Here is a 27,951-nt window from a genome sequence, read left to right as displayed (position 1 = left end):
ATTTTCTTTGCAGCTTTGCAAGCCCAGAATTGCTTCCTGCTTCAGTCTGCAAAGACAAGGAAGAAGGAGCTGGGTGCTTCAGCAGCCTTGGAGCATCAAATGGTGAGGATGGGAAGTAGGGAGGGGGGAGAAAAGAGCCCTGCGGGCCTGATTAAAGCTCTGGGTGGGCCAGTTCTGTCCGTGGGCTGGACATATGACACCCTGACTCGGGAACCGTAGCAGAAACTACCAAACTTTGGCCTGTTGGCCTTTTTTTAAAAAAAAAACTGATGCTGCTTAAAAGGCTAGCAAACTTGCCTTTCTTAATTCAGTTCTTCAAAGAAAGTGAAACAGAGCTTGCATTTTTCCCCAGCTAGGCAAATGTAATGAATGAGTCCTTTGGAAGGCAGCTTCTTCTCCCCCCACCATCAGAAAGACCGTTTTATGTGAGCAGATTAATAGGGATGGGTGTGAATCGGGAATATGGAGGTTTGTCATGGTTTGTGGGGGTCTCACGACGAATCATGAACCTTCTCATTTAATGAACTGGTTCATGGTTTGTAAGGTTAGTGATGTGGTAGAACAACCCCCTGGTGGGAGAGGGTTGTCAGACTCACAGCAAGTCTCCAGCTGACTCTCCTCTACTTGCTCTCCAACTTGTGAAGATTACAGCCCACCCGAGCGGGTGCCCCCAGGAAAGTGGTCTCTGGGGATATCACAGTGACAGGTTCAAGAGCATGTTGAACAGACCCCCTGCAAACTTGAGTTATCAAACTTGCAGAGGACTTCCTGGGATGCCCCTCTAACTGCCCTCCCAAGTATGGTGGGGATTGGCTGTGTTTGGAGGGGTTGAGTAGCGCCCCCCCCCCCCCCCCAAAGCAGGTGCTCCCTAGGAAAATGCTTGCTGGGGAAATCACAACTGCAGGTTGAGGAGTGTGTCAAATAGATGCCCTGCAAGCTAGAGGCATCAGACTCACAGAAGGGTGGTGGTGGTGGGGAATAGTGCCCCTCACAACAAGCACCCCCAGGAAAGTGGACTCTGGGGAAACCACCCTTCTCCTTAGGTATGGAATGGAGTCACCCACCTTCATTCTCCTGGTAACTGGGTTTCGGGGGTGGAGCACTGTACTCTTACTCAGACTTGGGAGGAGAAGAAGAAGATATCCCACCCTATACTCTGAAGGTCAGAGAGGTCACAATCTCCTTTACCTTAATAATAATAATAATAACAACAACTTTATTTTTATATCCCGCCCTCCCCCGCCAAAGCGGGGGAGGGCGGGATACCTTCCCCCCCATCCCCACAACAGACATCCTGTGAGGTAGGTGGGGCTGAGAGAACTCTTTCAAGGACACTCCTACGAGAGCTATGGCAGATCCAAGGCCATTCCAGCAGATGCAAGTGGAGGAGTGGGGAATCAAACCCGGTTCTCCCAGATAAGAGTCCATGCACTTAACCACGACACCAAGCTGGCTCTCGCTAACCGCAATCACCCGGTTACAAAGGTGGATTCTGAGGATAGGTAACCCTTGCTCTAGCCTGAAAGGCAGTCACCCACCCTCCTCCCCCTAATGACTGGGTTTTGGAGGTGGCCTGCCATACTACCCCTGTGCTGGGAGGTGGTTACCCCATTGTGGAGATGGATTTTGGGGGTGGCCAGCCCTTCTCCTTGGGTCTCGGGGCCAATCACCCACTCATTGTAGCTGTAGATGGGGAAACATGGGGTGCAGTCAAAGGAGCTCGCTTTTATGGGTGGATGTTTGAGAAGGTAGATGTTTGCATAAGTGGATATTGGTTCACAATGAAGGTGTGCTATGTGGTAGATCTTGTTTTCTGAGGTGGATGTTGTGCTGTGGGGTAGACTGATTCATGAGGCAGGCATTCTGCCAAGAGGTAGACATTTATTCATGAGGTGGGTGTTGTGCTAGAAGGTAGATCTTGATTCTTGGTGGGATACAATTTGTGAGGAGGCAAACATGGATGGGGAGGATGGGAGTGCTGATTCTTGGGTGGGGGAAGAAATCACGAGGAGGCAGCCATAGATGGGGGAGGCTGGAGGTGATGATTCTTGGTGGCGCATAGTTTGTGAGGAGGCAGACTTGGTCATGCTGAGGGGGAACGTGATTATTCTTGGGGGGGGGGTGTATATGTTGAAGAAGTGTGTGGATGGGGGGAGGCTGGAAGTGATGATTCCTGAGGGGACATGTTAAGGAGGAGGTATTCACAAATACCAATGAGAGGGAGTGTGGTGGAGCAACTCTCAGCACAAGGGAGAAAGGCCTTTCAATGCGGAAGCATAGCCCTGGGTGAGAGTGGCACCAGCTAGGATCCATCTCCCCAGTAGGGTGTTTGAGGGGGAGAGTGAGTCCTCAGCTGAGTTTTGAGCAGAAGGAAAGGTGCCTCAGAGCCTTGTGTAAGCACCACAACCCCAGGTGTTCATGAGGGAGGGCATGGGTTCTCAGCCAAGGAGTCCAGTAGCTGAGCCCCTCTGCTCAGTGTGAGCGGAAGGAAACTGTGTTATGCCATCATCTGGATGTTGCTTGATGTGGTAGGTTGTGCTGTGAGGTGAATATTGGCCCTCTAGGTATGAGGCAGGTGTTTTGAGGTGGATGCTGCTTGGATTGTGGGGGGACCCCCTACCCACCCTCCCCTGGCAGAGGTGGCCATCTGCCCACCCAAATGCCGAGAGTGCAACCTGCGGGCTGCATTCCAGATGACTCAGAGAGGAATGGGGGGAAGGGGAGGGGAGACAGGGGTCCTGGATCTTTACTCTCCAAGGTCCTGAGAGGGGTAGCCTAGAAGGGGGAGGTTGACCTTGAGGAAGGCCAGCTCATCCGCAATTGGGAGAACACCTGCTCACTCTGGACACTGGTGGGGGGAGCAAGAGAGGAAGCTCATGGCCATGCAGGACATGTGACAGCCTTGCGTGACCAGTGCACCAGGAGATTGGAGTCAGCGGGCTTGGAGGGGGCTGGGGCTTGGCAGGGTTCTCCCACACCATCACCTCCTGTGAGGCCTCCACCAGGGCATGCTCAACTTCCCTGATGCTGCCTACCTCCTAGCTCACCACTGAGGACTGGTAGTGGGATCCTTCCTGGTTGGGCTCTTGGGGGCTGAGGTGATGGAGAGCCAGTCTGGTGTAGTGGTTAAGTGTGCGGACTCTTATCTGGGAGAACCAGGTTTGATTCCCCACTCCTCCACTTGCAGCTGCTGGAATGGCCTTGGGTCAGCCATAGCTCTGGCAGAGGTTGTCCTTGAAAGGGCAGCTGCTGTGAGAGCCCTCTCCAGCCCCACCCACCTCACAGGGTGTCTGTTGTGGGGGAGGAAGGTAAAGGAGATTGTGAGCCGCTCTGAGACTCTGTCCTTGAAAGGGCAGCTGCTGTGAGAACCTTCTCAGCCCCACCCACCTCACAGGGTGTCTGTTGCGGGGGAGGAAGGGAAAGGAGATTGTGAGCCGCTCTGAGACTCTGTCCTTGAAAGGGCAGTTGCTGTGAGAGCCCTCTCCAGCCCCACCCACCTCACAGGGTGTCTGTTGTGGGGGAGGAAGGTAAAGGAGATTGTAAGCCGCTCTGAGACTCTGTCCTTGAAAGGGCAGTTGCTGTGAGAGCCCTCTCCAGCCCCACCCACCTCACAGGGTGTCTGTTGTGGGGGAGGAAGGTAAAGGAGATTGTGAGCCGCTCTGAGACTCTGTCCTTGAAAGGGCAGCTGCTGTGAGAGCCCTCTCCAGCCCCACCCACCTCACAGGGTGACTGTTGTGGGGGAGGAAGGGAAAGGAGATTGTGAGCCGCTCTGAGACTCTTCGGAGTGGAGGGCGGGATATAAATCCAATATCTTCATCTACCTCACAGGGTGTCTGTTGTGGGGGAGGAAGGGAAAGGAGATGGTGAGCCGCTCTGAGACTCTTCGGAGTGGAGGGCGGGATATAAATCCAATATCTTCATCTACCTCACAGGGTGTCTGTTGTGGGGAAGGAAGGTAAAGGAGATTGTGAGCCGCTCTGAGACTCTTCAGAGTGGAGGGCGGGATATAAATCCAATATCTTCATCTACCTCACAGGGTGTCTGTTGCGGGGGAGGAAGGTAAAGGAGATTGTGAGCCGCTCTGAGACTCTTCAGAGTGTAGGGCGGGATATAAATCCAATATCTTCATCTACCTCACAGGGTGTCTGTTGCGGGGGAGGAAGGGAAAGGAGATTGTGAGCCGCTCTGAGACTCTGTCCTTGAAAGGGCAGTTGCTGTGAGAGCCCTCTCCAGCCCCACCCACCTCACAGGGTGTCTGTTGCGGGGGAGGAAGGGAAAGGAGATTGTGAGCCGCTCTGAGACTCTGTCCTTGAAAGGGCAGTTGCTGTGAGAGCCCTCTCCAGCCCCACCCACCTCACAGGGTGTCTGTTGCGTGGGAGGAAGGGAAAGGAGATTGTGAGCCGCTCTGAGACTCTGTCCTTGAAAGGGCAGTTGCTGTGAGAGCCCTCTCCAGCCCCACCCACCTCACAGGGTGACTGTTGTGGGGGAGGAAGGGAAAGGAGATTGTGAGCCGCTCTGAGACTCTTCGGAGTGGAGGGCGGGATATAAATCCAATATCTTCATCTACCTCACAGGGTGTCTGTTGTGGGGGAGGAAGGTAAAGGAGATCGTGAGCCGCTCTGAGACTCTTCGGAGTGGAGGGCGGGATATAAATCCAATATCTTCTTCTTCTTCTTGCTGCTCCTCCTCCTCTCCATCCCCGCTTCCCTCTGGCCACGTCAGTTGGCTTGCAGACTTCTTTGCAGGAACTCCATGTTACGGAGAGCAGTGTTGCCCTTTCTACAGGGGTAACAAATTCAGGCCTTTTTGTATGCCTCCTCCTTGCAGGAGCCACACCTTCCCACAACCTCTTACCAAGGTCCTGGATCTTGAGAGAAGAGTCCCCCCTGCTCTACCCAGTCCAGCCCATGGATCAGGGGGATGGCTTGCCCCAGGCTGGTCATATGGGAGTGGAGGGCATTGGTGGTGTCCTGGGATGGCTTCAGGACATGCACCATTTGGGAGAGGGTCAGCCACTCATTAGAGCTTATGCTGAGCTCTTGTCATTTGTGCAGGAGGGGTGTAGAGGAGATGACGTCCTGCACTGCATTCTTCGGCTCCACCAGGCACGTTGTATAGGTGCAGTTCTAGCGAGTGGGCAGGTCCTGTATGAGCCAGTGTTTGGTCTCCCCTCTCCTCCACTGTGTCTTGCGCAGCCGGCAGGCAGACTTGACGCTGTGGGAGAAGTTGGCAGTCAGGTGCCGACAGGTCTCCGACAAGGAGTGCGTCTCCACTGTGGCCGTGTCCCAGGTGGGCTTGACACAGATCCCTGGCCCAAGAGCATCCCTCCCCACCAGGAGCTGTTGATGCTCTTCAGGTATGCAGCCTTCACTGCTGCCGGCATGTTGGCACTGGCATCCTTGACCATGTAGCCACAGAGAGTGTCACCCACATCTGCCCATCACTCAAGCTAGCATGCATTGCTGCAGTGATGTCCTTTGCTGTGTGGTGCACATGCAGCAGAACCACTTTGTAGCCTGGCGGCAGGACTACCCCTCCTGGGGCCCAGGTGTTGCCCGGGCAGTCCAGAGGTCCTCTGGTTGCCACCACTGGGTGGTGAGGGAGAGGTAGCTGTGCATGGTCTGCCCTTGTGCTCTGGACAGCTTGGCCTTGACCATCTCCACCACAGAATGGTGCATGGAGGGTCAGACCCGTCAGTTCAGAGTGCTACACGAGGGGATGCAATATCATCTTTCTGCAGCATTTGACACGGTCGACTACGATCTAATGACCCACCGCCTTTCCGGTGCTGGAGTTCAGGGGGTGGCCTTACAGTGGTTTTCCTCCTTTCTCTATGGTTGGGGACAAAGGGTGGTGATCGGCGAGCAGTCCTCCCTGCGTCATCCACTAGAGTGTGGTGTGCCACAGGGAGCTGTTCTCTCGCCGATGATGTTTAACATCTATATGCGCCCCCTTGCCCAGATTGCCAGAGGTTTCGGGCTGGGTTGTCACCAATAAGCAGATGACACCCAGCTCTATCTGTTGATGGACGGCCACCCAGGCTCCACCCTAGACCATCTATCCAGGGCGTTGGAAGCAGTGGCTGGTTGGTTGCAACTGAGCCGGCTGAAGCTCAGTCCAGCCAAGACGGAGGTCCTGTACATGAGCCGTGGGGGGCTAAGATCAGGCATCTGGCTCCCCATGCTGGATGGCGCATCTCTTGTGCCAGCTCAGAAGGTGGGGAGTCTGGGTGTGATACTGGATGCCTCCCTCTCTATGGAGGCCCACATCGGCCTTTTACCATCTTTGGCAGGCCAAGCAACTAGCGCCCTATCTGGCCCCTCGGGACTTTGCTACAGTGATCCATGCAACAGTCACTTCCAGGTTGGATTACTGTAACTTGCTCTACACAGGCTTGCCCTTGAGGCTGACCCGGAAACTCCAGCTGGTGCAGAATGCGGCAGCACGATTGCTGACTGAATCGCCTGTACGGGCGAGCAGTCGGCCGATGCTGCGCAGTTTGCACTGGCTACCAATCGAGTACCGGATCCGCTTCAAGGTTTTAGAACTGACGTTTAAAGCCTTACACGGCCTGGGACCGACATACCTGCGGGACCGTCTCTCCCCATATGAGCCCCAGAGGTCATTAAGATCAGCAAATCAACATCTTTTGACCATCCCTGGCCCAAGGGACGTCCGGCTTGCCTCGACCAGGGCCGGGGCTTTCTCAGCCCTGGCCCCAGCCTGGTGGAACCAGCTCCCTTTAGACGTTCAGGCCCTGCTGGATCTGTTGCTGTTCCGGAGGGCCTGTAAGACGGAGCTGTTCCGCCAGGCCTATGTTGTTGATTTTGCCTTTCCTACCTTAGACCAGATATATTATCAAGGAAGACTGCAGAATGACTATTCTTGCAGGCCAAAGAGATGAAAAGCCTGGATGGATGGATGGATGGATGGATGGATGGATGGATGGATGATGAAACTCTTAAAATTGCTAAAGATGAAAAGCAAAGGAAGAAAGGTGATAGAAATAGAATCAGAAGTCTGAATGCAGGATTCCAGTGATTTGCACATAGAGGCAAAGAGAACTATTGTAATAACCAGAGTAAAGAAATAGAGAAGAACAACAGAAAAAGAAGAACAAGAGATCTTTTCTCTAAGTCCCAAGAAATAAAAGGGAACTTTAAAGCATGGTTAGGCATGCCAAATTATGAACATAGAAATACATTAACTGTGAAAAGGACAAATTAAAGAAATTGGAACAGTACACTGAAGCACTATAAACGAGTTGAAAAGAAGACAGTTTCCTTGAAAGAGGAAACCTTTGAAGAAGAACCTACAATTTTAGAAAGTGGAGCAAAGGCTGTGCTGAGAGCAGTTGAGAAAAACTAATCACTGGGAATAGATGGGATATAGTAGAGCTATACCAAGCCACAGAATTAGAGTCCGTCAAAACAATTGAACCATCACATTAATATTTCACATGAGCAAAGTGATGCTCAGAATCTTACAGCAAACACTTATCCTGTGTGGAATGAGAAATGGCAGATGTTCAGGATGGAATCAGAAAAGGGAGAGGAACTAGGCATCATAATGCAAATTTACATTAGTTACTGGAGCGTGCAAGAGAATTTCAGAATAAATCAGCTTGCGTTTCTTAGATTACAGCAAAATTTTTGACTGTGTGGATCATGAAAAGCTATGCTTGGTTTTAAAAGGAGTGTGCCACAACATCTGCTTGTTTTGGTGAGGCACCTGTACTGTGGACAAGAGACTTCTGTTAGGACAGAATATGGAGAAACAGAATGGCTTCCATTTGGCAAGGGTTTTAGACAAGGATGTATTTTATCTCCCTGTCTGTTCAATCTATATTCCTAACATATCAAGGAAAACTGGATTAGCTTTAGATGACGGTGGAGTAAAAACTGGTGGAAGGAACATTAACCATTTGAGTTAATGCATATGGCACCCCTTTTCTGGCAGAAAGCAGAAATGGCTACTGATTGAGGTTAAAGCAGAAAGTGCTAAAGCAGGATTACAACTGAACATCAAGAGGATAGTAGTAATGAGTACTTTGGAATTACACAACCAAAAGGTTGACTGTGAAGAAATGGAAATTGTTCAGGATTTTCTATTCCTTCATCAACCAAAAGGGAGGTTGCAGCCAAAAAATCAGAAGGAGATTGAGTCCGGGAAGGACAGCCATGAAGGTGCTCAAAAAGATTCTTAAGCGTAAGGGTGTGTTATTGGTGATCAAGATTAAGTTAATTCATACCATAGTATTCCCCATTACTATGTATCAGTGGGAAAAGCAAGCTGGTGGGGGGAGAAGGGAAAATATTCTATGAGCTTTGCACTATGTTTGAGATCTACACTGTATTTAGAATTATTAAGTGTATTTGAACCACTCTCCTTTTGTAGATTTTTTTTTTACCTTTTGTGTATCTGAAATTCCAGCTTTTCTGTACTTTGCCTTTTGCAGTTACAGACATATAACATTTCTTTGGAAGGCATTGCAGCTTGTGAGGATGTTGCAAGTTCAAGCCAAACAATTTCTGAGGCAGTTCCTAGAAGTTTCATTCAGTTTCTGCATATTCGCTGTGTTGTGTGTTCTCAAAGGGTGCCCTAAAGAGCTGCCCATGTTCCTGTGTGTTAAAAAGCTTTAAAATTGTAGGATTTGCCTGTTGCTTCCCAGGTGCAACAGAAAGAAGAGGCAGAGGAAAAGCAAACGATGTCACCCAATCCAGTGTTGGAGTTAGAGCTGGCAGAGGAAAAGTTGCCTATGACTCTTTCTAGGCAAGAGGTAAGAACGTCTCTCTGAAGTTACCATATATAAATGGGGCCTTCTGTGGCTGACAAATGACAATAGAGCAGGGGTGTCAAACTCACTTGTAATGAGGGCTGAATCTGACATAAATGAGACCTTGTTGGGCCAGGCCATGTATGTTATAAAATGCAATTCCAGGTAACAGAGATATAAACTTTATAAAAGGCACAGACAAACACAAAGGTTTTTTTTTTTTTTTAAACTTTAAAGTAAAATATGTTTAAAAGATTAGCACTCTTGCAAAATTTTGTTTATTTAACAGTTTCTGATAACTGACATCTCTTGCTCTGAATTATTGCGTTCAAATCTGGAGACAATGTCTGTGCTGTAGCGATCTTGAGTATGGTGTTCAGGTGTTGTTCAGGTGTGTGTTTGTAAGTTAAAAAACATACTTTTGATTTATTGACATTCATTACAGAAATCTCATGGTCAATGCTTTGAGCCTAAGACCCAGGGGAAAACATGACATGGCTGGACATTGCAAGTTTTCATACATAAGTTGCTTCATGTGCTTTGCTCTGTAGCTCCTGTGCAGTTGAGCAAGCTGTGACACAGAAGGAAGCAAGAGAGAGAGAAAAAAGCAGATGACAGAGAATTGGGGTGCCCTGGGAACCTGATCTGGCCCTTGGGCCACATGTTTGACGCCCTTGCTATAGAGCATTTGTCTTCTCTAGCATGCAGTTTTTAACTATAGAATGGTCACCACCTGAATGTGAAATCCAGGAAACATAGATCCTAGCTAAAGGTTCTTTACTTGGATGTCCTTATATATATTCTCAACCATTTCCTTTGCCTTCCTTTCAACTGAACCGTGAATTATTTGTGGTGAATGCTGACCCTGCCTCTATTGGAGTTGAGAGACTAGGAGCTTTTCTTCCCTTCAGAAGTGAGTGTGATATTTGCAGGAACCACAGTGGGATGGAATTTCCACCGAAGGAAATGTGAAGTGTCCTTTCTTACAGTGAACTGTTGGCACCAGTGAACTGTTGAACCCAGAATAAATAATTTGTTACGCTGGGCAAGAGGACATTGATGTGAGGTGAAGGCTAGCACACATATTTTGACAGCATCTGACATCCCCCCCCACCCCCCGGTGGCACATGGGAGTCTGGGGAAAACAATGATAAAGCATTGTTCTCCAGTCTCTACCTTTAAAAGGTAACATATGATTTTAACTTTAGCTATGACTAATTATAATTAGTCTGTGGCTTTTGAATCATGGCTGATCGAGATCCACTCTTAATCTCCACTCTGGAGCCTGTATATTCTTCAGCTGTGATGAATGTAGAAGGGGGTATGCATTCTGAAAGGGTAGGGATTAGGGATTCCATCTGCACAGCCCCTAGTAAATCTGGAATAATATATACATGATTGCCATTTAGTTTTCAGATATTATTGTCAGAGTGCAATCTAAGTTATCTGTGTCGACATCTCCAACCGCTTCACCTTTTACACCATCTGGAGACAGAGGCTGGGAATGTCTGAGATAAGGAAATGAGGGCACTGTGAATTGCTGCATAAAGAATTCTGTCTTTGAAGTTCTGTGGCCCCCAGACTGGGGGTGGGGGAAAGCCAGCAGTTTCCTAAAAATACTTAATGCTGTTTGTAGACTTTGGTTTAATTCCTGGCCTCTGTATGGAAGGGCCTGAACTAGAAACATATCAACAAAGCTTCACCTATGCTTTCATAAGTAGAAATCTATCTGAGTGTTACTTGGCAAAACCTTACAATGAGGTGTGGTTGAATTGCAGTGCTCTGTGAGTTTTATAATCAGGGACTTTTGTTTTACTACTGGTTTACTTAGGGTTTTCATCTGAGGGCTTTGTTTTAGACTAAAGCATGAAGGTGGCTTTATCTGTCTTATTTTTCTTTGGGTTTGCCTAAAAGAGATGTTCTAACTTTTTGTAGGTCATTAGGCGGTTGAGAGAAAGGGGTGAGCCTGTCAGGCTGTTTGGAGAAACAGATTATGATGCCTTTCAGCGGTTACGAAAGATTGAAATTCTGGCACCAGAAGTGAACAAGGTAAGTCCATGTAGCATAAGGAAGACCACTGAAGGAACTATGGCCAGGTGCCAGAGGGAAAGTGTGTACATATTGCTTGGTAGTGATTGTGAGCTTTGTGTCACTTAGCTTGCAAAGAAACAGTTTGTAAGCTTGCTTAGGGTATGGAATAATGGATTTGTAAGAAGGTCTCCAGAAAGTGCTTTTCCTTCTGTAGTTCCAAGGGCCGCTTAGATAGCGTGTCTCTCTCTGGTCTTCCAATTCATGCCAGTGTACCTGGGCAGTGGGATTCAGTTTGTGTTCCCACCCCCGGCTTGCTTGTCTATTCCTGTCTTTCAGCCATTAGCATTACTAACTAAATGGCACATTCTGTGTAGATTTTTTTTTAGAGAACAGAAGCTGTGGTTCATGGCATAAGGATATTACTGCCTTAAGGCTTGTTGGTGGCCAGGGCTGGTTTGTGCTTTTAGTGGCCTCTGTGTGATCATGCTGCAGGATGTGGTCTCCACTCAAGTCTTAGCAGTGGCAGCACATTTGCAGTCTCCAGAGAGAAACTGTCCCCTAATGGTTAAAATAGCAGTAACACACTTGGGAAAAAATCTGGTGGATGACTTAGTCTGCCCTGTTATATGAAGTATGTGTAGACAGCCTCATATCTTTTCAGCCTTATGAGGAGTGGCAAGGCTGGCTGTTTTGCACATTTTCAATAAGCCTGTCAGAAGGGTTGGAATGTGAGATGCTTTCCAAGTTAACATACTTAGAAATGTTGACCCCGTTCTTTTTCTGTAGGGCTTGAGAAATGACCTGAAGGCTGCTTTGGATAAGATTGACCAGCAGTATCTAAATGAGCTTGTTGGTGGTCAGGAGCAAGGAGAAGATGATACTCAAAACGATCTCAAGGTCCATGAAGAGAACACCACCATAGAAGAACTGGAGGTAGCGTAGGACGGTGTGGCTTCTTCCAAACCCTATGCTCAAAACATACTAAAACTCTCCCCAAAGAAACTGGGTTCTGCAGCATGTACAACTGAGGGAAATGGAGAGAAAACTGTATAATTCTATGAGTCTTTCTGTTTTGTACATTCTGGCTTTTCTAGCCACAGAGGGAGTATATTTTTAGGCAGGAGAATTGTTGAAAATGTAAATAAATAGTATTTTTTTTTATCTATTCCAGGCTTTGGGGAGATCTTTGGGGCAAGGTGATGATCATAAAGACATGGATATCATAACCAAATTCTTGAAGGTAAAAAGCAGAACCAGTCACGATATTTAAGCTGAAACTAAAACAGGGCATAATCCATTAGTAACATTGCAAACTTTCTGTGTGTTTTGATGTTAATTTAAAGAAGAAGAAGAAGATATTGGATTTATATCCCGCCCTCTACTCCGAAGAGTCTCAGAGCGGCTCACAATCTCCTTTACCTTCCTCCCCCACAACAGACACCATGTGAGGTGGGTGGGGCTGGAGAGGGCTCTCACAGCAGGTGCCCTTTCAAGGACAGATTCTCAGAGCGGCTCACAATCTCCTTTATCTTCCCCTCCCCACAACAGACACCCTGTGAGGTAGATGAAGATATTGGATTTATATCCCGCCCTCCACTTTGAAGAGTCTCAGAGCGGCTCACAATCTCCTTTCCCTTCCTCCCCCACAACAGACACCCTGTGAGGTAGATGAAGATATTGGATTTATATCCCGCCCTCCACTCCAAAGAGTCTCAGAGCGGCTCACAATCTCCTTTACCTTCCTTCCCCACAACAGACACCCTGTGAGGTAGATGGAGATATTGGATTTATATCCCGCCCTCCACTCCGAAGAGTCTCAGAGCGTCTCACAATCACCTTTCCCTTCCTCCCCCACAACAGACACCCTGTGAGGTAGATGAAGATATTGGATTTATATCCTGTCCTCCACTCCGAAGAGTCTCAGAGCGTCTCACAATCACCTTTCCCTTCCTCCCCCACAACAGACACCCTGTGAGGTAGATGAAGATATTGGATTTATATCCCTCCCTCCACTCCGAAGAGTCTAAGAGTGTCTCACAATCTCCTTTCCCTTCCTCCCCCACAACAGACACCCTGCGAGGTAGATGAAGATATTGGATTTATATCCCGCCCTCCACTCCGAAGAGTCTAAGAGTGTCTCACAATCTCCTTTCCCTTCCTCCCCCACAACAGACACCCTGTGAGGTAGATGAAGATATTGGATTTATATCCTGCCCTCCACTCCGAAGAGTCTCTCAGAGGGGCTCACAATCTCCTTTACCTTCCCCCCCACAACAGACACCCTGTGAGGTAGATGAAGATATTGGATTTATATCCCGCCCTCCACTCCGAAGAGTCTCAGAGCGGCTCACAATCTCCTTTCCCTTCCTCCCCCACAACAGACACCCTGTGAGGTGGGTGGGGCTGGAGAGGGCTCTCACAGCAGCTGCCGTTTCAAGGACAACCTCTGCCAGAGCTGTGGCTGACCCAAGGCCATGCTAGCAGGTGCGAGTGGAGGAGTGGGGAATCAAACCCGGTTCTCCCAGATAAGAGTCTGCACACTTAACCACTACACCAAACTGGCTCTCCCTTAAAGCCTTGCGTGGCCTGAGACCAACATCCCTGAGGGAGCGCCTCTCCCCATATGTGCCTTGGAGGGTCTTATGCTCTATGGATAAAGATCCGCTGGTTGTCCCCGGCCCAAAGGATATCCACCTAGCCTTGGCCAGGGCTTTTTCAACCTTGGCTACAGCCTGGTGGAACCAGAGATCTGGGCCCTGCAGGATTTACTGTTGTTCTTCAGGGCTTGTAAAACAGAGCTGCTGAGGCAGCCGCCTGTCCAGAAAGACCTTAGCCCCCACCCCCCAATACTGCTGGCACTGTTAATATTGTTAATATACCATCTTCCATCTTACGTAGCTCAGTCTGTGAAATTAGAGGCCAGTGCTTTCAGCTGGGAACCCTTGTGTTTTAAAGAAATTTTATACTGTGTTATTGATGTTAAATTGTTATTTATATTGATTCTATTTGTTTCTGGTTTTTTGTTTTTGTGATCCACCCTGAACCCGCTTGCAGGGAGGGTGGAAGATAAATGTCAATAAATAAATAAATAATTTTAACAGGTTTGTTTTGGTTAAGGTGAGCTGACCGTTCAGAAATTGCTGGGAGAGACTGAAGCAAGAGGGCAGAACAAACTATTCCAAAAAAGTGTGCATGGCCATATGGTCATGAGGAATTTTCCTTAGTTAATGAGACTCTGGAGCTTTTGCTCACTGTTGATGGAACTAGATGTTTGGTGTCAAATACCTGAATTCCAACCCAGGCTTTGCCTTCAGTTTGCAATATTACATGCACGTGAGAGGGTTGCTCTTTCCACACTCACTGGATTTTCTTCCTCCTCAGTTTCTTAGCTTGCAGCATGGCTCCTATTTTCCCAGTCAGTTAAAGGTGCAAGATGCAGAGTCAGTGGCAAAAGGAGTAGACTGCCTACCATTTCTTTCCCATAAATACGCCATCCTGGGATTGCATGCATTGTTTATTGTTTATTAAGTTTGTGTTTAGCTGTTGTGGTGCAGCATGGTCCTAAAACATTCATCTTTCTCAGTTCCTTCTTGGAGTCTGGGCAAAGGAACTAAATGCCAGAGAAGATTATGTGAAATGTGGGGTGCAGGGAAAGCTGAACAGTGCCACACAGAAGCAGACAGAATCGTACCTGAGACCTCTGTTCAGGAAACTTCGGAAAAGGGTAACCTCTGTAGAATTTTTTTTTTTGAGTGTCTATTTTGGAGTACATTATGCTTGTAAGAAATTCTGCCACATCTCTGCATCAAGTATGTGGGCCGTGCATGATTTTGGAGGAGCTTGTCTGTTGCACCTCTGAGTAATTTATGGCTCTAGCTTTGTCTCATGATTGGAATATGTCAGTGGCCAGCGTACTCCTAGGGTTGCCAACCGTCGGGAGAAAAACGGTCCTGAACTTTTAATGGAGGTTTAAGAGGATGTTATTTATGAAGTGATTTACCTCCACGGCATGAAAGGCATGGAGTTCCCGCTTCCAGACATTAAGTCACTATTAAAGGGACAGAGCGTTTTTTCCCCAGGCCAGTTGGTAACCATACACAGAAGCAGAAAGACTCCTCTGAGGCTACATAATTCCTTACTCTTCTATAAGTCTCTTGTGTTCTCCAGTTTTAATTCAACACCATAGCGTTTCGCAGGTGTTAGAGGTACTGAATTGGGCAAGCAGAACATTATTTTGCTCGCTCGCCTGTTCCCGACTTGATTTCTGTTCTTTTCTTTCCGTTTAGACTCTTCCTGCAGACATCAAAGAATCAATAACTGACATTATCAAGTTCATGCTACAAAGAGAGTATGTGAAGGTACTGCAGTTTAAGACTTCACAGTGTTCATATCCTGTATTTTATATGCATTAAAGTGTGTGAAGTTTTCCAGCTTAATTCTTTAGAACTATCTCATTAGACCCAAGCAGGAAAGTCTGCGTTCAGGCGTGTATAAACTGCCCATTCTTTAGGGCACAGGAGCGTTCACTCCTCTGTCTGAATGTGTGTGCTGCTAAGTGCCATCAGTTGTTTCCAACTTATGGCAATGCATTAATGACCTCCAAAACCTCCTATTGATGACAGCCTTGCTCAGGTCTTGCCAACTAACGGCTGTGCCAATCCATCTCATGTTGAGTCGTCTTCTTTTCCTGTTGCCTTCAACTTTTCCTAGTATGATTGTCTTTTCCAGTGGCTCTTGTCATTTCATAAGGCTTGATTCGATCTTGAGCTCACTTAGTTGTCTCTTTGGCAGTCCACAGTATCCCTAAAGACCTGACATGGATGGCCCAGGCTAGCCTCATTTAGTCAGATCTCAGAAGGTAAGCAGGGTTGATCCCGCCTAGTATTTGGAGGGGAGGCCCCCAAGGAATCCCAGGGTCGTGTCATGGAAGCAGGAAATGGCAAACCACCTCTGGAATATCTTACATGATTGAAATCCAGCAATGACTTGGCTGTGCAAAATATAATCCTAGACTGGTGACTGACTGTGCAATTGAAAGTCAAGATTTAATAAGGATAAAATAATTGGTTTTTATGGGCAAAAGGGTGTATTTGACAAACTTTTATTAGAGAATGATGTTAAATTGGTTAGAAAGATGTATAATTACTTGCGCCAGTTAAAAATGCAAGATGAAGAAGTAAAGGATGTAATGGTGAAATGGACACGCAATATAGGGTACAATATTGAGTTAGGTGGTCCCAGCTATAGAAAACAAACATTAGAATCGCAAGATCAGTGACGTTTAAAGAATACTTATATAAAATGTTTTAGTGGTGGTATCTGGCACCAGATAGAATTGCAAAGATGTACCCTGGTGTATCAAATGTATGCTGGAAATGTGGAAAACATATAGGTACTTATTTTCATATTTGGTGGTCATGTAGCGAGGTTACGTGTTACTGTGTTAAGATTCATGAATTACTCCAAAAACTTTTAAGATGGTCATCCCATTCAAACCAGAATTGTTTCTTTTAAATTTAGTATCTCATGAGTGGGGGAAACAATACGGGCATATGGTAATACATATGGTTACAGCTGCAAGAATTATTTTTGCCAAATACTGGGAAAAAAGGGATTTACCAGCTATGAATGAACTATTAGTTAAGATATTTGATACAGCGGAAATGGACATTTTAACAATGAAATTAAAAGAAGAATCTAACCAGCAAGGATCAGGGAATTGGACTATATTTTATGACTGGATGTGTAAAATAAAATAAAATCTTTGGGATGATTAGATGTGAATGCCAATAAGGATCTATGTAATTGAGGGATGCGAAGGGGAAAAAATAACTTCAAAGAGACATTTTGTTGTATACCAGGACTTTATTATTGGTGTATACAGCTTTCTCTATCCTGTTTTCTTTAAATATTTACTTGCTATGAAATTAAATATTAAATATTAAAAAGAAATCTTACATGGTTGCCATTTGTCAGCTGTGATTAACACATGAAATTCACTGCCACAGGAGGCGGTGGCAGCTTCAAGAGTGGATTGGATAAACATATGGAGCAGAGGTCCATCAGTGGCTATTAGCCACAGCGTATTGTTGGAACTCTCTGTCCGGGGCAGTGATGCTCTGTATTCTTGATGCTGGGGGGTGGGAGGGAAGGAACAGTGGGAGGGCTTCTAGTGTGATGGACCTCCTGATGGCACCTGGGGTTTTTGGCCACTGTGTGACACAGAGTGTTGAACAGGAGGGGCCGTTGGCCTGATCCAACACAACTTCTCTGAAGTTCTTATGTTCTTACTTGACAGCGAAAAACAAAACAAAAAAAGTACCCATAAAACTTCCCTCCATCATATTTCAAATGAATCAACATTTTCCTGGCAGCTTCCTTCATTGTCCAGCTTTCATACCCATACATAGTAATAGGGAATACTGTGGTATGAATTATCTTGATCTTGGTCACCAGGGCCACATCCTTATGCCCTCATCCTGCTTCAGTGCGGAGGGCGGGATATAAGTCTAATAAACCATAAACTATACACAGCCTTACATTTTTTTCTAGCTCCTTCATGGCTGCCCTTCCCAGTGTCGATCTCTTTCTGATTTCTTGATCAGAATCTCCCGTTTGGTTCATGATGGAGTCATGGAATAGAAAATCTTGAACAATTTCCATTTCTTCATTGTCAGGCTTTTGGTTGTATAATTCCTCAGTAGTAATTACTTTTTGTATTCTTGATGTTCAGCTGTAGAGCCTGATTTAGAACTGTCTGCTTTAACCTTCGTCAGTAGTTGCTTCAAGTCTCTGCTGTTTTCTGCCAGAAAGGTGGCGCCATCTCCATTATCTCAAATAGTCAATGTTCCTTCTGTCAGTTTTCACTCCACATTCATCTAAATATAATCCGTCTTGCCTTATAATATGTCCTGTATACAGATTGAAGAGATAGGAAGATACAATAAATCCTTGTCTGACACCTTTGTCAATTGGAAACTATTCTTATTAGGGTTTGTAGAATCTTTCGGGCTCAAGTGCCGTGTTCTACTCCAGTAGAACACGGCACTTGAGCCCGAAAGATTCTACAAACCCTAATGATGTTACCAGCCATGAAAACCTGAAATCTTTGGAAACTATTCTGTGTCTTCATATTCTGTCATAACAGTAGCCACTTGTCCAGAATACAGGTTGTGCATCGAAACAATCAGATGTAATGGCAGAGCCGTTTCTTCTAGAACCAACCATAACTTTTCATAAGGAGAGGGTTTGCTTGTTAAGAAGTACTGGAGGAAGTGGGTGACAGCCCACAGAATGCTTCCATGATTTAGGTTAGACTCTAAGCACCAGTCACAGACCAAATCCAAGCCTAACTTCAAAGCCACAAGCGAGTACTACAGTTCAGCCCAAGCACCAGCCTCCAGTAAGGGAGGAAAGCAGTGGCAGCAGCAGCAAAAGTGATGCCAGGCTAGCTCTGGTGGGGAGACGGCTTCAAAAACTCCATCAAGCCTAGAATTGACCAGCCACCTTCAAATGGGTGAAAGAAACCCTGGCTATTCAATAGAATTTGTCACCCCACCTCACAATAGATTTCTGAGCTCGTCAGTCCCTCACGGATTGCATACAGGATGCAATCAGACATCTGCTGGGCATCACTGCCATCGAGCCTGTGCCATCATCACAAAGGTTCTTAGGCATCTATTCTGTTCTCCTCTAGTTTCCCAAAAGACCAGGGACTGGAGTGCTCTCCTTGACCTCAACGTCTTTAACAGGTTTGTGAGGTACAGGAAGTTCAAAATGGAGACCTTGCAAACCATTGTGGAAGTCCTGCAGCCAGAGGACTTCATGGCCTCCATCGATTTTACTGAGACATGTCTTCACATGCTTATAACTCCCCAGACAGACAGCATGTGAGATTCACCACTGGGTTAGCGTCAGTGCCCCGGATAGTCACAAAACTGATCATCTCACTCGTTGTAAGTCTGTGTCTCAAAGGAATCCATACCCATCTGTTTCTCAGTTATCTCCTTATAAGGTCATAAGAGCAGGCATTTAGGGACATTCAGGACTCTATCCAGTGCCTCTCCAGTCATGGCTTCCTAATCAACCTCCAGAAAAGCCAACTGATACCTACCCAAGCGATTATGCTTTTGGGGTCAGTGACAGATTCAATCCAGAAAAAAAGCGTCTCTTCCATTAGACAGAGTAGAGAAGATTGTTTATACTGCAAAACAGGTTCACTCTGTGAAATCAGTGGATTTGATGATCCCAGCATGTGTGCTACATTGCGTGATTGCAGCTTTCAAGACAGTCCCTTGTGCCCAGGCACACTCTTGGGTACTTCAGCGGACGCTATCGCCATATGAAAGGCTCCTAAACCTCTGAAGGCACATCAGAGTCAGCACTGGTCATCAACTCAGGAAGGACCTTCTTTGATGGAGAACCAAGAAACCTTTCCAGATGACCACAAACCTACAGATTACAATAGCTGCCAGCACGATGGGTTGGGGAGCCTATTGTGCCCAGAAGATGGCCGGGGACCTGGGCCCATCAAGAAGCTTCCCTCAGCATTAATCTTTTGAAACTGCATGCAGTTTGTCCGGCACTTCACTTCCAAGACCATCTGTCTCAATTGAACATATGTACAGGGACAGACAGCGCCATGGCCAAGGCGCATGTGAACTGACTTGGAGATATCAAAGCCAAGCCGCAGCAGGAGTCTGCTATCTTCAGATCCTGGGCTGCACAACATCTGTTGTCTCTCAGAGCAGAATACATCAGTGGCATAGCAAATGTTTAAGTAGATTGGCTCAGCTCCACCAGGCTGGGATGGGACAGGGGTTAGAGTTTCTGGCCTGTAATTTCCTGGGTCATACTTTCCACCCTCTTTTTTTTTTTGAAGATTAGGATAACAGTTGTGGCAAAAAAAAGTGAATGTGGTCTGGACGTATCAATAGAGGTATAACATAAAAAATCACAATGTGTCATAGTTCTGCTGTACACTGCATTGCTCAGACCACACCTGTAGTACTGTGTGCATTTCTGGAGGCCTCACTAAAAAGGATATGGAAGAAGAAGAAGATATTGGATTTATATCCCGCCCTCCACTCCGAAGAGTCTCAGAGCAGCTCACAATCTCCTTTCCCTTCCTCCCCCACAACAGACACCCTGTGAGGTAGATGAAGATATTGGATTTATATCCCGCCCTCCACTCCAAAGAGTCTCAGAGCGGCTCACAATCTCCTTTCCCTTCCTCCCCCACAACAGACACCCTCTGAGGTGGGTGGGGCTGGAGAGGGCTCTCACAGCAGCTGCCCTTTCAAGGACAACCTCTGCCAGAGCTATGGCTGACCCAAGGCCATGCCAGCAGGTGCAAGTGGAGGAGTGGGGAATCAAAATCGGTTCTCCCAGATAAGAGTCCGCACGCTTAACCACTACACCAAACTGGCTCTCACAATCTCCTATATCTTCTCCCCACACAACAGACACCCTGTGAGGCGGGTGAGGCTGAGAGGGCTCTCACAGCAGCTGCCCTTTCAAGGACAGAATCTCAGGGCAGCTCACAATCTCCTTTACCTTCCTCCCCCACAACAGACACCCTGTGAGGTGAGTGGGGCTGGAGAGGGCTCTCACAGCAGCTGCCCTTTCAAGGACAACCTCTGCCAGAGCTATGGCTGACCCAAGGCCATTCCAGCAGGTGCAAGTGGAGGAGTGGGGAATCAAACCCGGTTCTCCCAATTAAGAGTCCGCACACTTCACCACTACACCCAACTGGCTCTCCACCACCAAACTGGTAGCCTGGCAGGGAGGCCTCCTCTTTCTGACGAAGCACCATTCCAAAGGACACCATTTCTTTCCCGGCACGGCGGTTAAATAACCTCTCTCCGAGCCCCGGATTCAGTCATCTTTCCCGCAGAGCATTGTGGGAAGAAAATGGCAAAGTATGCCTGGAACTTCCTCTCCTGGTCTTGCCTTTCGAGCAAACAAATCCCACCTCTGTGGTTAAGAAAGGGAGGGGGAGAGGGCCTGTAAAATTGAGTTCCCTTGGTTCTAGTCCACGGGGGTGGAGGGGGGAAATGCCCTTTTCAATCAAGTTTTTAAAAAACAGACTTCCCAGCCCCCCAAAAGGGTGGGGAAGGCGTTCCTTCACAGCTTTAAAGGGAGAATAGCCATTAGACTGCTTGTTTCGCTCCCCCCCTCCTGCTTCAAAGTGGGGAAAGCAAAAGGGAGCTCTGAAATGGCTTCCTACCCTTAAAGCCAACAGCTGACAGGTGGATCAACCTGTCAGCTGTTTGCTTTAAATGGCCAGCAGCTCTCCTGCCTTTCATCTGCCTGCATCAGCCAGGAATTGGTGCACTGGGGACTGGGGATTTGTGCACAGCTTAGAGCAGGGGTGGCCAGACTTGCTTAATTGAAGAGTCATATAGAATAAACATCAGATGCTTGAGAGTTGCAAGATGAGAGGGAGGGAAGGAGAGGTGGAAATAAAGCACCTTGAAATGCATGCTCTAAGCCACCAGCTGGCTCAGCTTGGAGAAGTGATTTAAAGAGAGAACTGCCTTTTCCAAGTAGGTTAACGGGGCAATGGGGGCTTTGAGAGCCAAAAAAATATGTGTGAAAGAGCCACATATGGCTCCTGAGCTGTAGTTTGGCCATCCCTGGCTTAGAGGGAAGTATAGACGGGATTGTTCTCTAAGTATTTGAAAGACTTTCACTTGAGGTGGGGGAGTTCTTCCTGTTGGCAGCAGAGGGTAAGGCTTGTACTAGGGGTTTAAATTACATGTGGAACTGTACCAGCTGGATATCAGGGTTTGTTTTTTTTTTACAGTAAGAGTAGTTCAGCAGTGAGCTTGGCTGCCTGGAGGGGGGAGAAATCTCCCTCACTGGTTGTCTTTTAGTAGTGGCTGGATGGACACTTGTCAGGGATGCTTCAGGCTGAGTTTGCATTGAACTGAATGGCCCATCCAGCTCTGTGATCAGAAGCCACACAGTCAAAAGCTTCGCTGTAATCTCTGAAATGTAAATTGATTTTATTCTGAAATTATTTTATGCTTTAGTAACCAGCATAAATTTGCATTGCAATCTCTAGTGCCTCTTCCCTTTTTGAATTCAACTTGAACATCTGGCATTTCTCATTTCACATAAAGTCACAGTCTCAGTTGTAAGATTTTAAGCATCATTTTGCTTGTGTAAGAAATCAGTACGATGGTCAGATAGTTGCAGTTTTTGGCATCTCCTTTTTTTGGCATTGGAATGTCAATAGAGCGTTTCCAATTTGTGGCCATTGTTTTGTTTTCCATATTTGCTGGCATACTTCTGTGGCTTGATATCTATGCCTGATGATTTGTTTTGCTCAATTGTTTTGAGTGCCCCTTTCATTTCACTTTTTAAACTAGGTTTGTCTTCAAAAGATTTTCTTGGAAGGCGTCTGTCATCCTTTCATTTCTTCTATATAGTTCTTTAATGTATTGTTCCCATCTTTTTATTTTGTCCAGTTAATGTACTTCCATGTTGATCTCAGCATACCTAATAGTGCTTTGAATTTCCTTTTGATTTCTTAGGTCTTGTTCTTCCTTTTTTATCCTCTTCTATTTCTTTATGCTGGTTATTATAATCTTTTTTTTTTCTGCGTGCAAATTGTTGGAACGCTGTTTAGACTGCTGTTTCTGTCACCTTTTACTTTTGTTTCTCATCTGTCTTTAGCAATTTTAAGAGTTTAATTTGGCTTCCATTGAGGCTTTTCATTTGTTTTGATTACAAAAATAGTCTTTGCACATTCCTTCTTGGTAATACGTTTGGTTTCAACCAATAGTTCTTCAAGCTCATGGTTCTTTGAACTTAGTGATGCAAATCTGTTATTTTCATGGTTTTTAAACTTTTCAGAAATGTTGTTCAGACCTCTTCAGCTTTATTCTAGTTTTTGATATTAGCGGTTTTTGGTTTGTACCACAGTCACCTCCTGACCTTGCTTTAAATTGACAAATGGGCAGCAGTCAGGCCTGGAGGGAACGAACCCTGCAGAGGCCCCGCCCAGGTTTCTGATTAACAGTGAGTGGACATGTTGCTTCTGTTCTTTTTAATGAATCCAGATAGATTTTACCAAGCTGTACTTGAGCAAGTAGCAATGTTAATGAGCATTCAGGTCCTTAACATGGAAGCTAGCAAGCTGTGGCAGGATCCCTTGGGCTCTGGGCCTCAGAGTTGAGGATGAGAGTTTTTGGCCTCTGCAGGCCATATGCCTTGCTGACCAGTTTGTATGTTTCTGCAGGCCAACGATGCTTACCTCCAGATGGCGATTGGCAATGCTCCCTGGCCCATTGGTGTCACTATGGTGGGCATCCATGCCCGAACTGGCCGAGAAAAGATTTTCTCAAAGCATGTAGCCCATGTGCTGAATGATGAAACTCAGAGGAAGTACATCCAGGTGAGATGAAGAATGATGAGGATAGGCTCAAGGTTTAGGGATCCACGTGAATCTTGAGAGACACCTTAAGACAGGGGTGTAAAACATATGGCGGGTAGGGCCCCAATCTGGCCTGTCAAGCGAATGGCCGTCTGCTGCTTCCTACTTTCTTTTTCTTACATTGCAGTGCCTTTTGCCCAGTCTCTCCTTATTTCCTGCTTCTCAGAGGAGATAAAAAAGCCTTCCCTTGATTGGCTGAGGGCTCTTCCTCTGAGGAGGGAGGAAGGAGGGATAGAGCCAAAGAAAAGGAGGGTTGGGAGATGTACCGTGGCAGCAGACTTACAACATTTTGTTCCTCATTTTGTTCCTCTATAGGTTTTGTATGCAAGCACACTTTTTCTTCAGAGAGAGAGAGGAAGGGGGGGGGGGGAAAGAGGCAGAGATAGAGGGGAAAAATGGATTCCCGTGTTTAAGACCAACAATGTTTAATTCCAGGCATAAGCTCTTGTGTGCCTGCGCACTTCTTCAGAGAGAGAAGGGAAGAGGGGTGGGGAAAAGCAAACCACACACACAGAGACCCCTTTCCATTTCTTACAAATGCGTGGGGGGGAGAGAAACCTAAAAGCATAGCTTGCGTTCTTTATTAGTGGAAGGGAACAAGAGTCCAGCTAACAAAAAAATAACAATTTTTTTGGCAGGGCATGAGTCACTGCTCACTTCTTCAGATATAGTTAGATTAGGATGTGAGTCCATCTGGCCTTATATATCTTGAAGAGTGAAGTGATTTCAGATGCCAAATGACAATAGCAGGCATTGCTAATGAGAGAAGAAACTTAAGTTTCAGTTCAGTCTTGAGTTTTAAACAATTTATTGGTAGCATATGGTTACAAAGCTTATCTATTTCTTAATTTTTTCTTTTTTTTTCACATTAACCCATATGACATTTCCATCCCCCCTCCCTCCAATGTTGACTTCCCCGAGGTTATAAGTTCAAATCCATACTAAAGGCACTTCTGATTGCTCAAAGTTCCGTATATATATTCTTACAACTAAAAAAATGTCCAATATTTCTTTACTTTCCAAGTTTTCTCCATATATCCTTTAAATTTTCTCCACTCCCTTTTGAATATCTCTAAATCATAGTCTCTTAGTGTTCTGGTTAATTTGTCCATTTCACACCACGATAAAACTTTCATGGTCCATTCCCATTTCTCTGGTATTTTTTCTTGCTTCCAAAGCTGCGCGTACAAAGTCCTAGCAGCTGATAACAGGTACCAAATTAAAGTCCTGTCTTCTTTTGGGTATTTTTCTAATTGTAATCCAAGTAAAAACGTCTCTGCAATTTTCTTAAAATCATAGCCCAAAATTTTGGTGATTTCTTGTTGTATCATCTTCCAGAATTCTTTCGCTCTTTCACATGTCCACCACATATGGAAGAAAGAACCTTCATGTTTTTTACATTTCCAACATCTATCCGACATTTTCTTACTTATCTTAGCCAATTTTTTCGGAGTCATATACCACCTATACATCATTTTAAAACAGTTCTCCTTAATGCTTTGACAAGTTGATATCTTCATTGAGTTCTTCCAGAGGTGCTCCCATGTTTCCATTTGTATTTCTCTATTCACATTAATTGCCCATTTGACCATTTGAGACTTTACTACTTCTTCTTCTGTAGACCATTTCAATAATAACTTATATACTTTTGATATCAATTTTTCATTGTCACCTAACAGGACTCTTTCCAGTTCTGTTTGTTCTCGTCTAATCCCCTCTGATTTTATGTCATTTTCCATCAAACTTTTAATTTGTTGCATTTGAAACCAATCATAATTGTTATTTAGCTCTTCTGAGGTTTTTAATTCAATTTTGTCTCCTTGAATCTTAAGCAGTTGGTTATATGACATTTCTCTTTTTTCTTCAGAATCAGCTGTTATTTTTATTACTTCTGCTGGCACTATCCATAATGGTTTTCTCTCGTCCCCGTATTTCTTGTATTTTATCCAAGTATTTAGTAATGTATTTCTGACATAGTGGTGAGAGAAAAAACCATCCATTTTATTCTTCCCATAGTACATGTATGCATGCCAGCCGAATCTATTTCCGTGAGCTTCTAACCACAAAGGTTTTTTATCTAACAGCATTTGTCCTTACTGGGCAGGATAGCTGCAATCAAAATGAATATTTTGCCAAGGATAATGTATTTGTTTCAAACCATCCCGATTGTAAAAGAAGCAAAACAATTCAACAAATGGCAAAGGAAAATCTCTGATTTCATTTGGGCCGGAAAGAAACCAAGGATAAAGATGAAGATCTTAACGGATGCCAAAGAGAGAGGAGGTTTTCAACTTCCCGATCTAAGACTATACCACGATGCAGTTTGTTTGACATGGATAAAAGATTGGAAGTTTCAGTTCAGTCTTGAGCTTCGTTATCAGTTGCAATTCAGTAAGCTCTCTTTCTAATCTTCCTTTAAAATTCCTTTATAAGAGAACTGCTACTGTTAGATCAGCAACTGAATATCCTGGAAGGTTAAAATGTCCCCCCCACTGGTTTTTTAATGTTGTGGTTTCTAATAGCAGGAGAAAAGAGCAAGAGTCTAGTAGCGCCTTAAAGACTAACAAAATTTGTGGTAGGGCAGGGCTTTTTTCCTGAGGAACATGGCAGAATTGAGTTCTAGAACCTCTTTGTGGAAACAATTCTCAAAACATGTTTCGTTCATGAGGGGCACCTGTGTGTTTTTCCTTCATTTCCATCTTGAGAATTCTGGCACCTCTTTTTCCAGGAAAAAAAGCCCTGTGGTAGGGTATGTTCTTTCATGAGTCACTCCTCACTTTTTCAATCTTATTTCCATTTATTCTTTGCATCTTCCTGGATTGAATCCTCCTATGTCAAACTGAGAACTCGGCTTCCTGTATCTTTACCAATACTGACATCTCCATGCCTTCTACACTTCTGCAAGCCTGTTATTGCCATTCAGCATCTGAATTCATCTTTATAAAGTTTGTATCTCTGGTACCTTGTGTTACATTTTATGGCATACATGGCCCATCCCAAAAAAGTGACATTTATATCAGATCTTGCCCTCAACAAATGAGTTCAGCACTCCTACCTTAAGAGGTTAGTGTTTATCAGTGCAAATACCAGTTTCTAAACATGACACAGCCCTGTTCTGCTCACTTTATTTTAGATACTTGCATCCTGCTTTTCAGCTAGAACTTTTCACAGAAGTTGTTTTGTCTGCATCTCAGAATTCGCTCCATAGTCTTGGTTATTTCTTCTGTGTTACCAACTGATCCTTTTTGTGTTACTTCTGCAGGGTCTGAAGAGGCTGATGACCATTTGCCAGAAGCACTTCTCAACAGACCCATCCAAATGTGTGGAGTACAATGCATTGTGATGGGTTATTGTCCTTGACTGTGAGAGAAGACCACCCGAGCTGTGAGACACCTCCGAGAGGGCTGCCAGTAGGAGACAAGGAAACTGTTTTTCCTGGGCTCAGTTCAACATGCAGCATTCAGCTACACTTTGATGGATTTCCAGGCCACAGTGGGTATGTGCTGCTGCTGGCTTGTATCAAGAGGCACTCCAGTATTTCTAGAGCTGTTTTCTTTTTCTGAACTTTCAACAGATCAAAAAGATTTGCTTTTCGGAGTTTGAGCCACTTGCCATTTAAAAGGCCAATGCTGCAAATTTTGAGACTCTGTACTAACTATTACTGTGTTGGACGCAGCTTAAATTTGTTTCCTTAATTATAGGGGTAAAGTACAGATCTTACTTTTATGTTTTCCACATTGGGTTGGATCCCACAGATCCATTCTGTTAGCAGAAGTGTTTTCCTCTAGCAGAAGAAGCCTTTTCTTGATGCAAGACTCCGGGGATGGGTCTGTAGGATGCAACCCACTGTGGGGGAACACGTCAGTTCTCTGATGAGCCTTTTTGTATTTTGAACCTTTTACAGCAGTAAGAAGGGAAACTAAAGTACAATTTCAAGCACACCTTTTCTCAGCCCAGTCAAGTTTCCCACTGTGAGTTGTGAGACTTATGACACTGCAGTTCCAGAAATGGGATATCTTCCTGTCCCTGTATTTTTATGATGGACCAACATGGCAATTTGCATTTGATGTTTTGGAATGTATCAACCTATTAAAAAGCTGTCCTATCCTGATTTCTCTGGGGAATATTTTTGGAATATTGAAATTTGGTTGGATAGTCCATGTTAAAAATTTTTGCTAGCTGTCTTTCCCACCTTTTTACTGAAACTACAAGTATGGGTGACAATAGAAGATGTGAGTTTCTCAAAGAATGGAAAGCATAATATATTTGAGACAGACTGCTCCAGAGCAAAAAGCTAAATGTGTATCTGTACAATGAATGCATTGTAGTTTGAAGTTATGTAAAATTTCCCAAGCAGCTGAGTCCATTAAGGAGAAATTAGTATCATGCAAATGTGTTTCAGGACCAGTATCTGTGGATTTTATTTTAATAAAGGAGGGGAGGGGCTTAAATCAACTTCCTGGTTGGGAGCCATTACCCAGTGCTCGTCATTTACTTGCTTATAATAATGCTTTTTTACCCTCACTGGCAACAAGATTTATAGCTTGAATGATGTCTCCGAAAGCTACTAAGAAGGGGAGAGAAAGGCTGTCTCCCTCTTAACAGAATTCTTTTCACCAACCGTCTACCTCCTCTGCGAAGGAGGGTGAGTCAAAGGCAGCTGAGAATTTGCTCACCACAGATTTCTTAATGCAAGCTTTAA

At 45.4% G+C, this 27,951-nt stretch overlaps 1 protein-coding gene across 2 annotated transcripts in view; it reads left to right on the top strand.

Moving 5' to 3' along the window:
• The window catches only part of PRPF18 (pre-mRNA processing factor 18), a 40,522-nt gene extending 13,162 nt beyond the window's left edge, over positions 1 to 27,360 (top strand). For both annotated transcript variants that reach the window (XM_060258136.1, XM_060258135.1), the window contains 8 exons: positions 8,672 to 8,779; positions 10,712 to 10,825; positions 11,594 to 11,740; positions 11,979 to 12,047; positions 14,391 to 14,531; positions 15,094 to 15,165; positions 23,055 to 23,210; positions 26,512 to 27,360. In XM_060258136.1, coding sequence (XP_060114119.1) covers positions 8,672 to 8,779; positions 10,712 to 10,825; positions 11,594 to 11,740; positions 11,979 to 12,047; positions 14,391 to 14,531; positions 15,094 to 15,165; positions 23,055 to 23,210; positions 26,512 to 26,592 — 888 coding nt within the window. In that variant the 3' untranslated portion in view covers positions 26,593 to 27,360. The remainder of the gene's footprint in view (positions 1 to 8,671; positions 8,780 to 10,711; positions 10,826 to 11,593; positions 11,741 to 11,978; positions 12,048 to 14,390; positions 14,532 to 15,093; positions 15,166 to 23,054; positions 23,211 to 26,511) is intronic.
• The last annotated feature ends 591 nt before the right edge of the window (positions 27,361 to 27,951 follow it).

The sequence above is a fragment of the Heteronotia binoei genome, chromosome 17, assembly GCF_032191835.1.
Source record: "Heteronotia binoei isolate CCM8104 ecotype False Entrance Well chromosome 17, APGP_CSIRO_Hbin_v1, whole genome shotgun sequence".
Classification (NCBI taxonomy): Eukaryota; Metazoa; Chordata; class Lepidosauria; order Squamata; family Gekkonidae; genus Heteronotia; species Heteronotia binoei.
The sequence above is the reverse complement of the archived record's forward strand: the minus strand, read 5'-3'. Positions and strand labels throughout refer to the sequence as shown.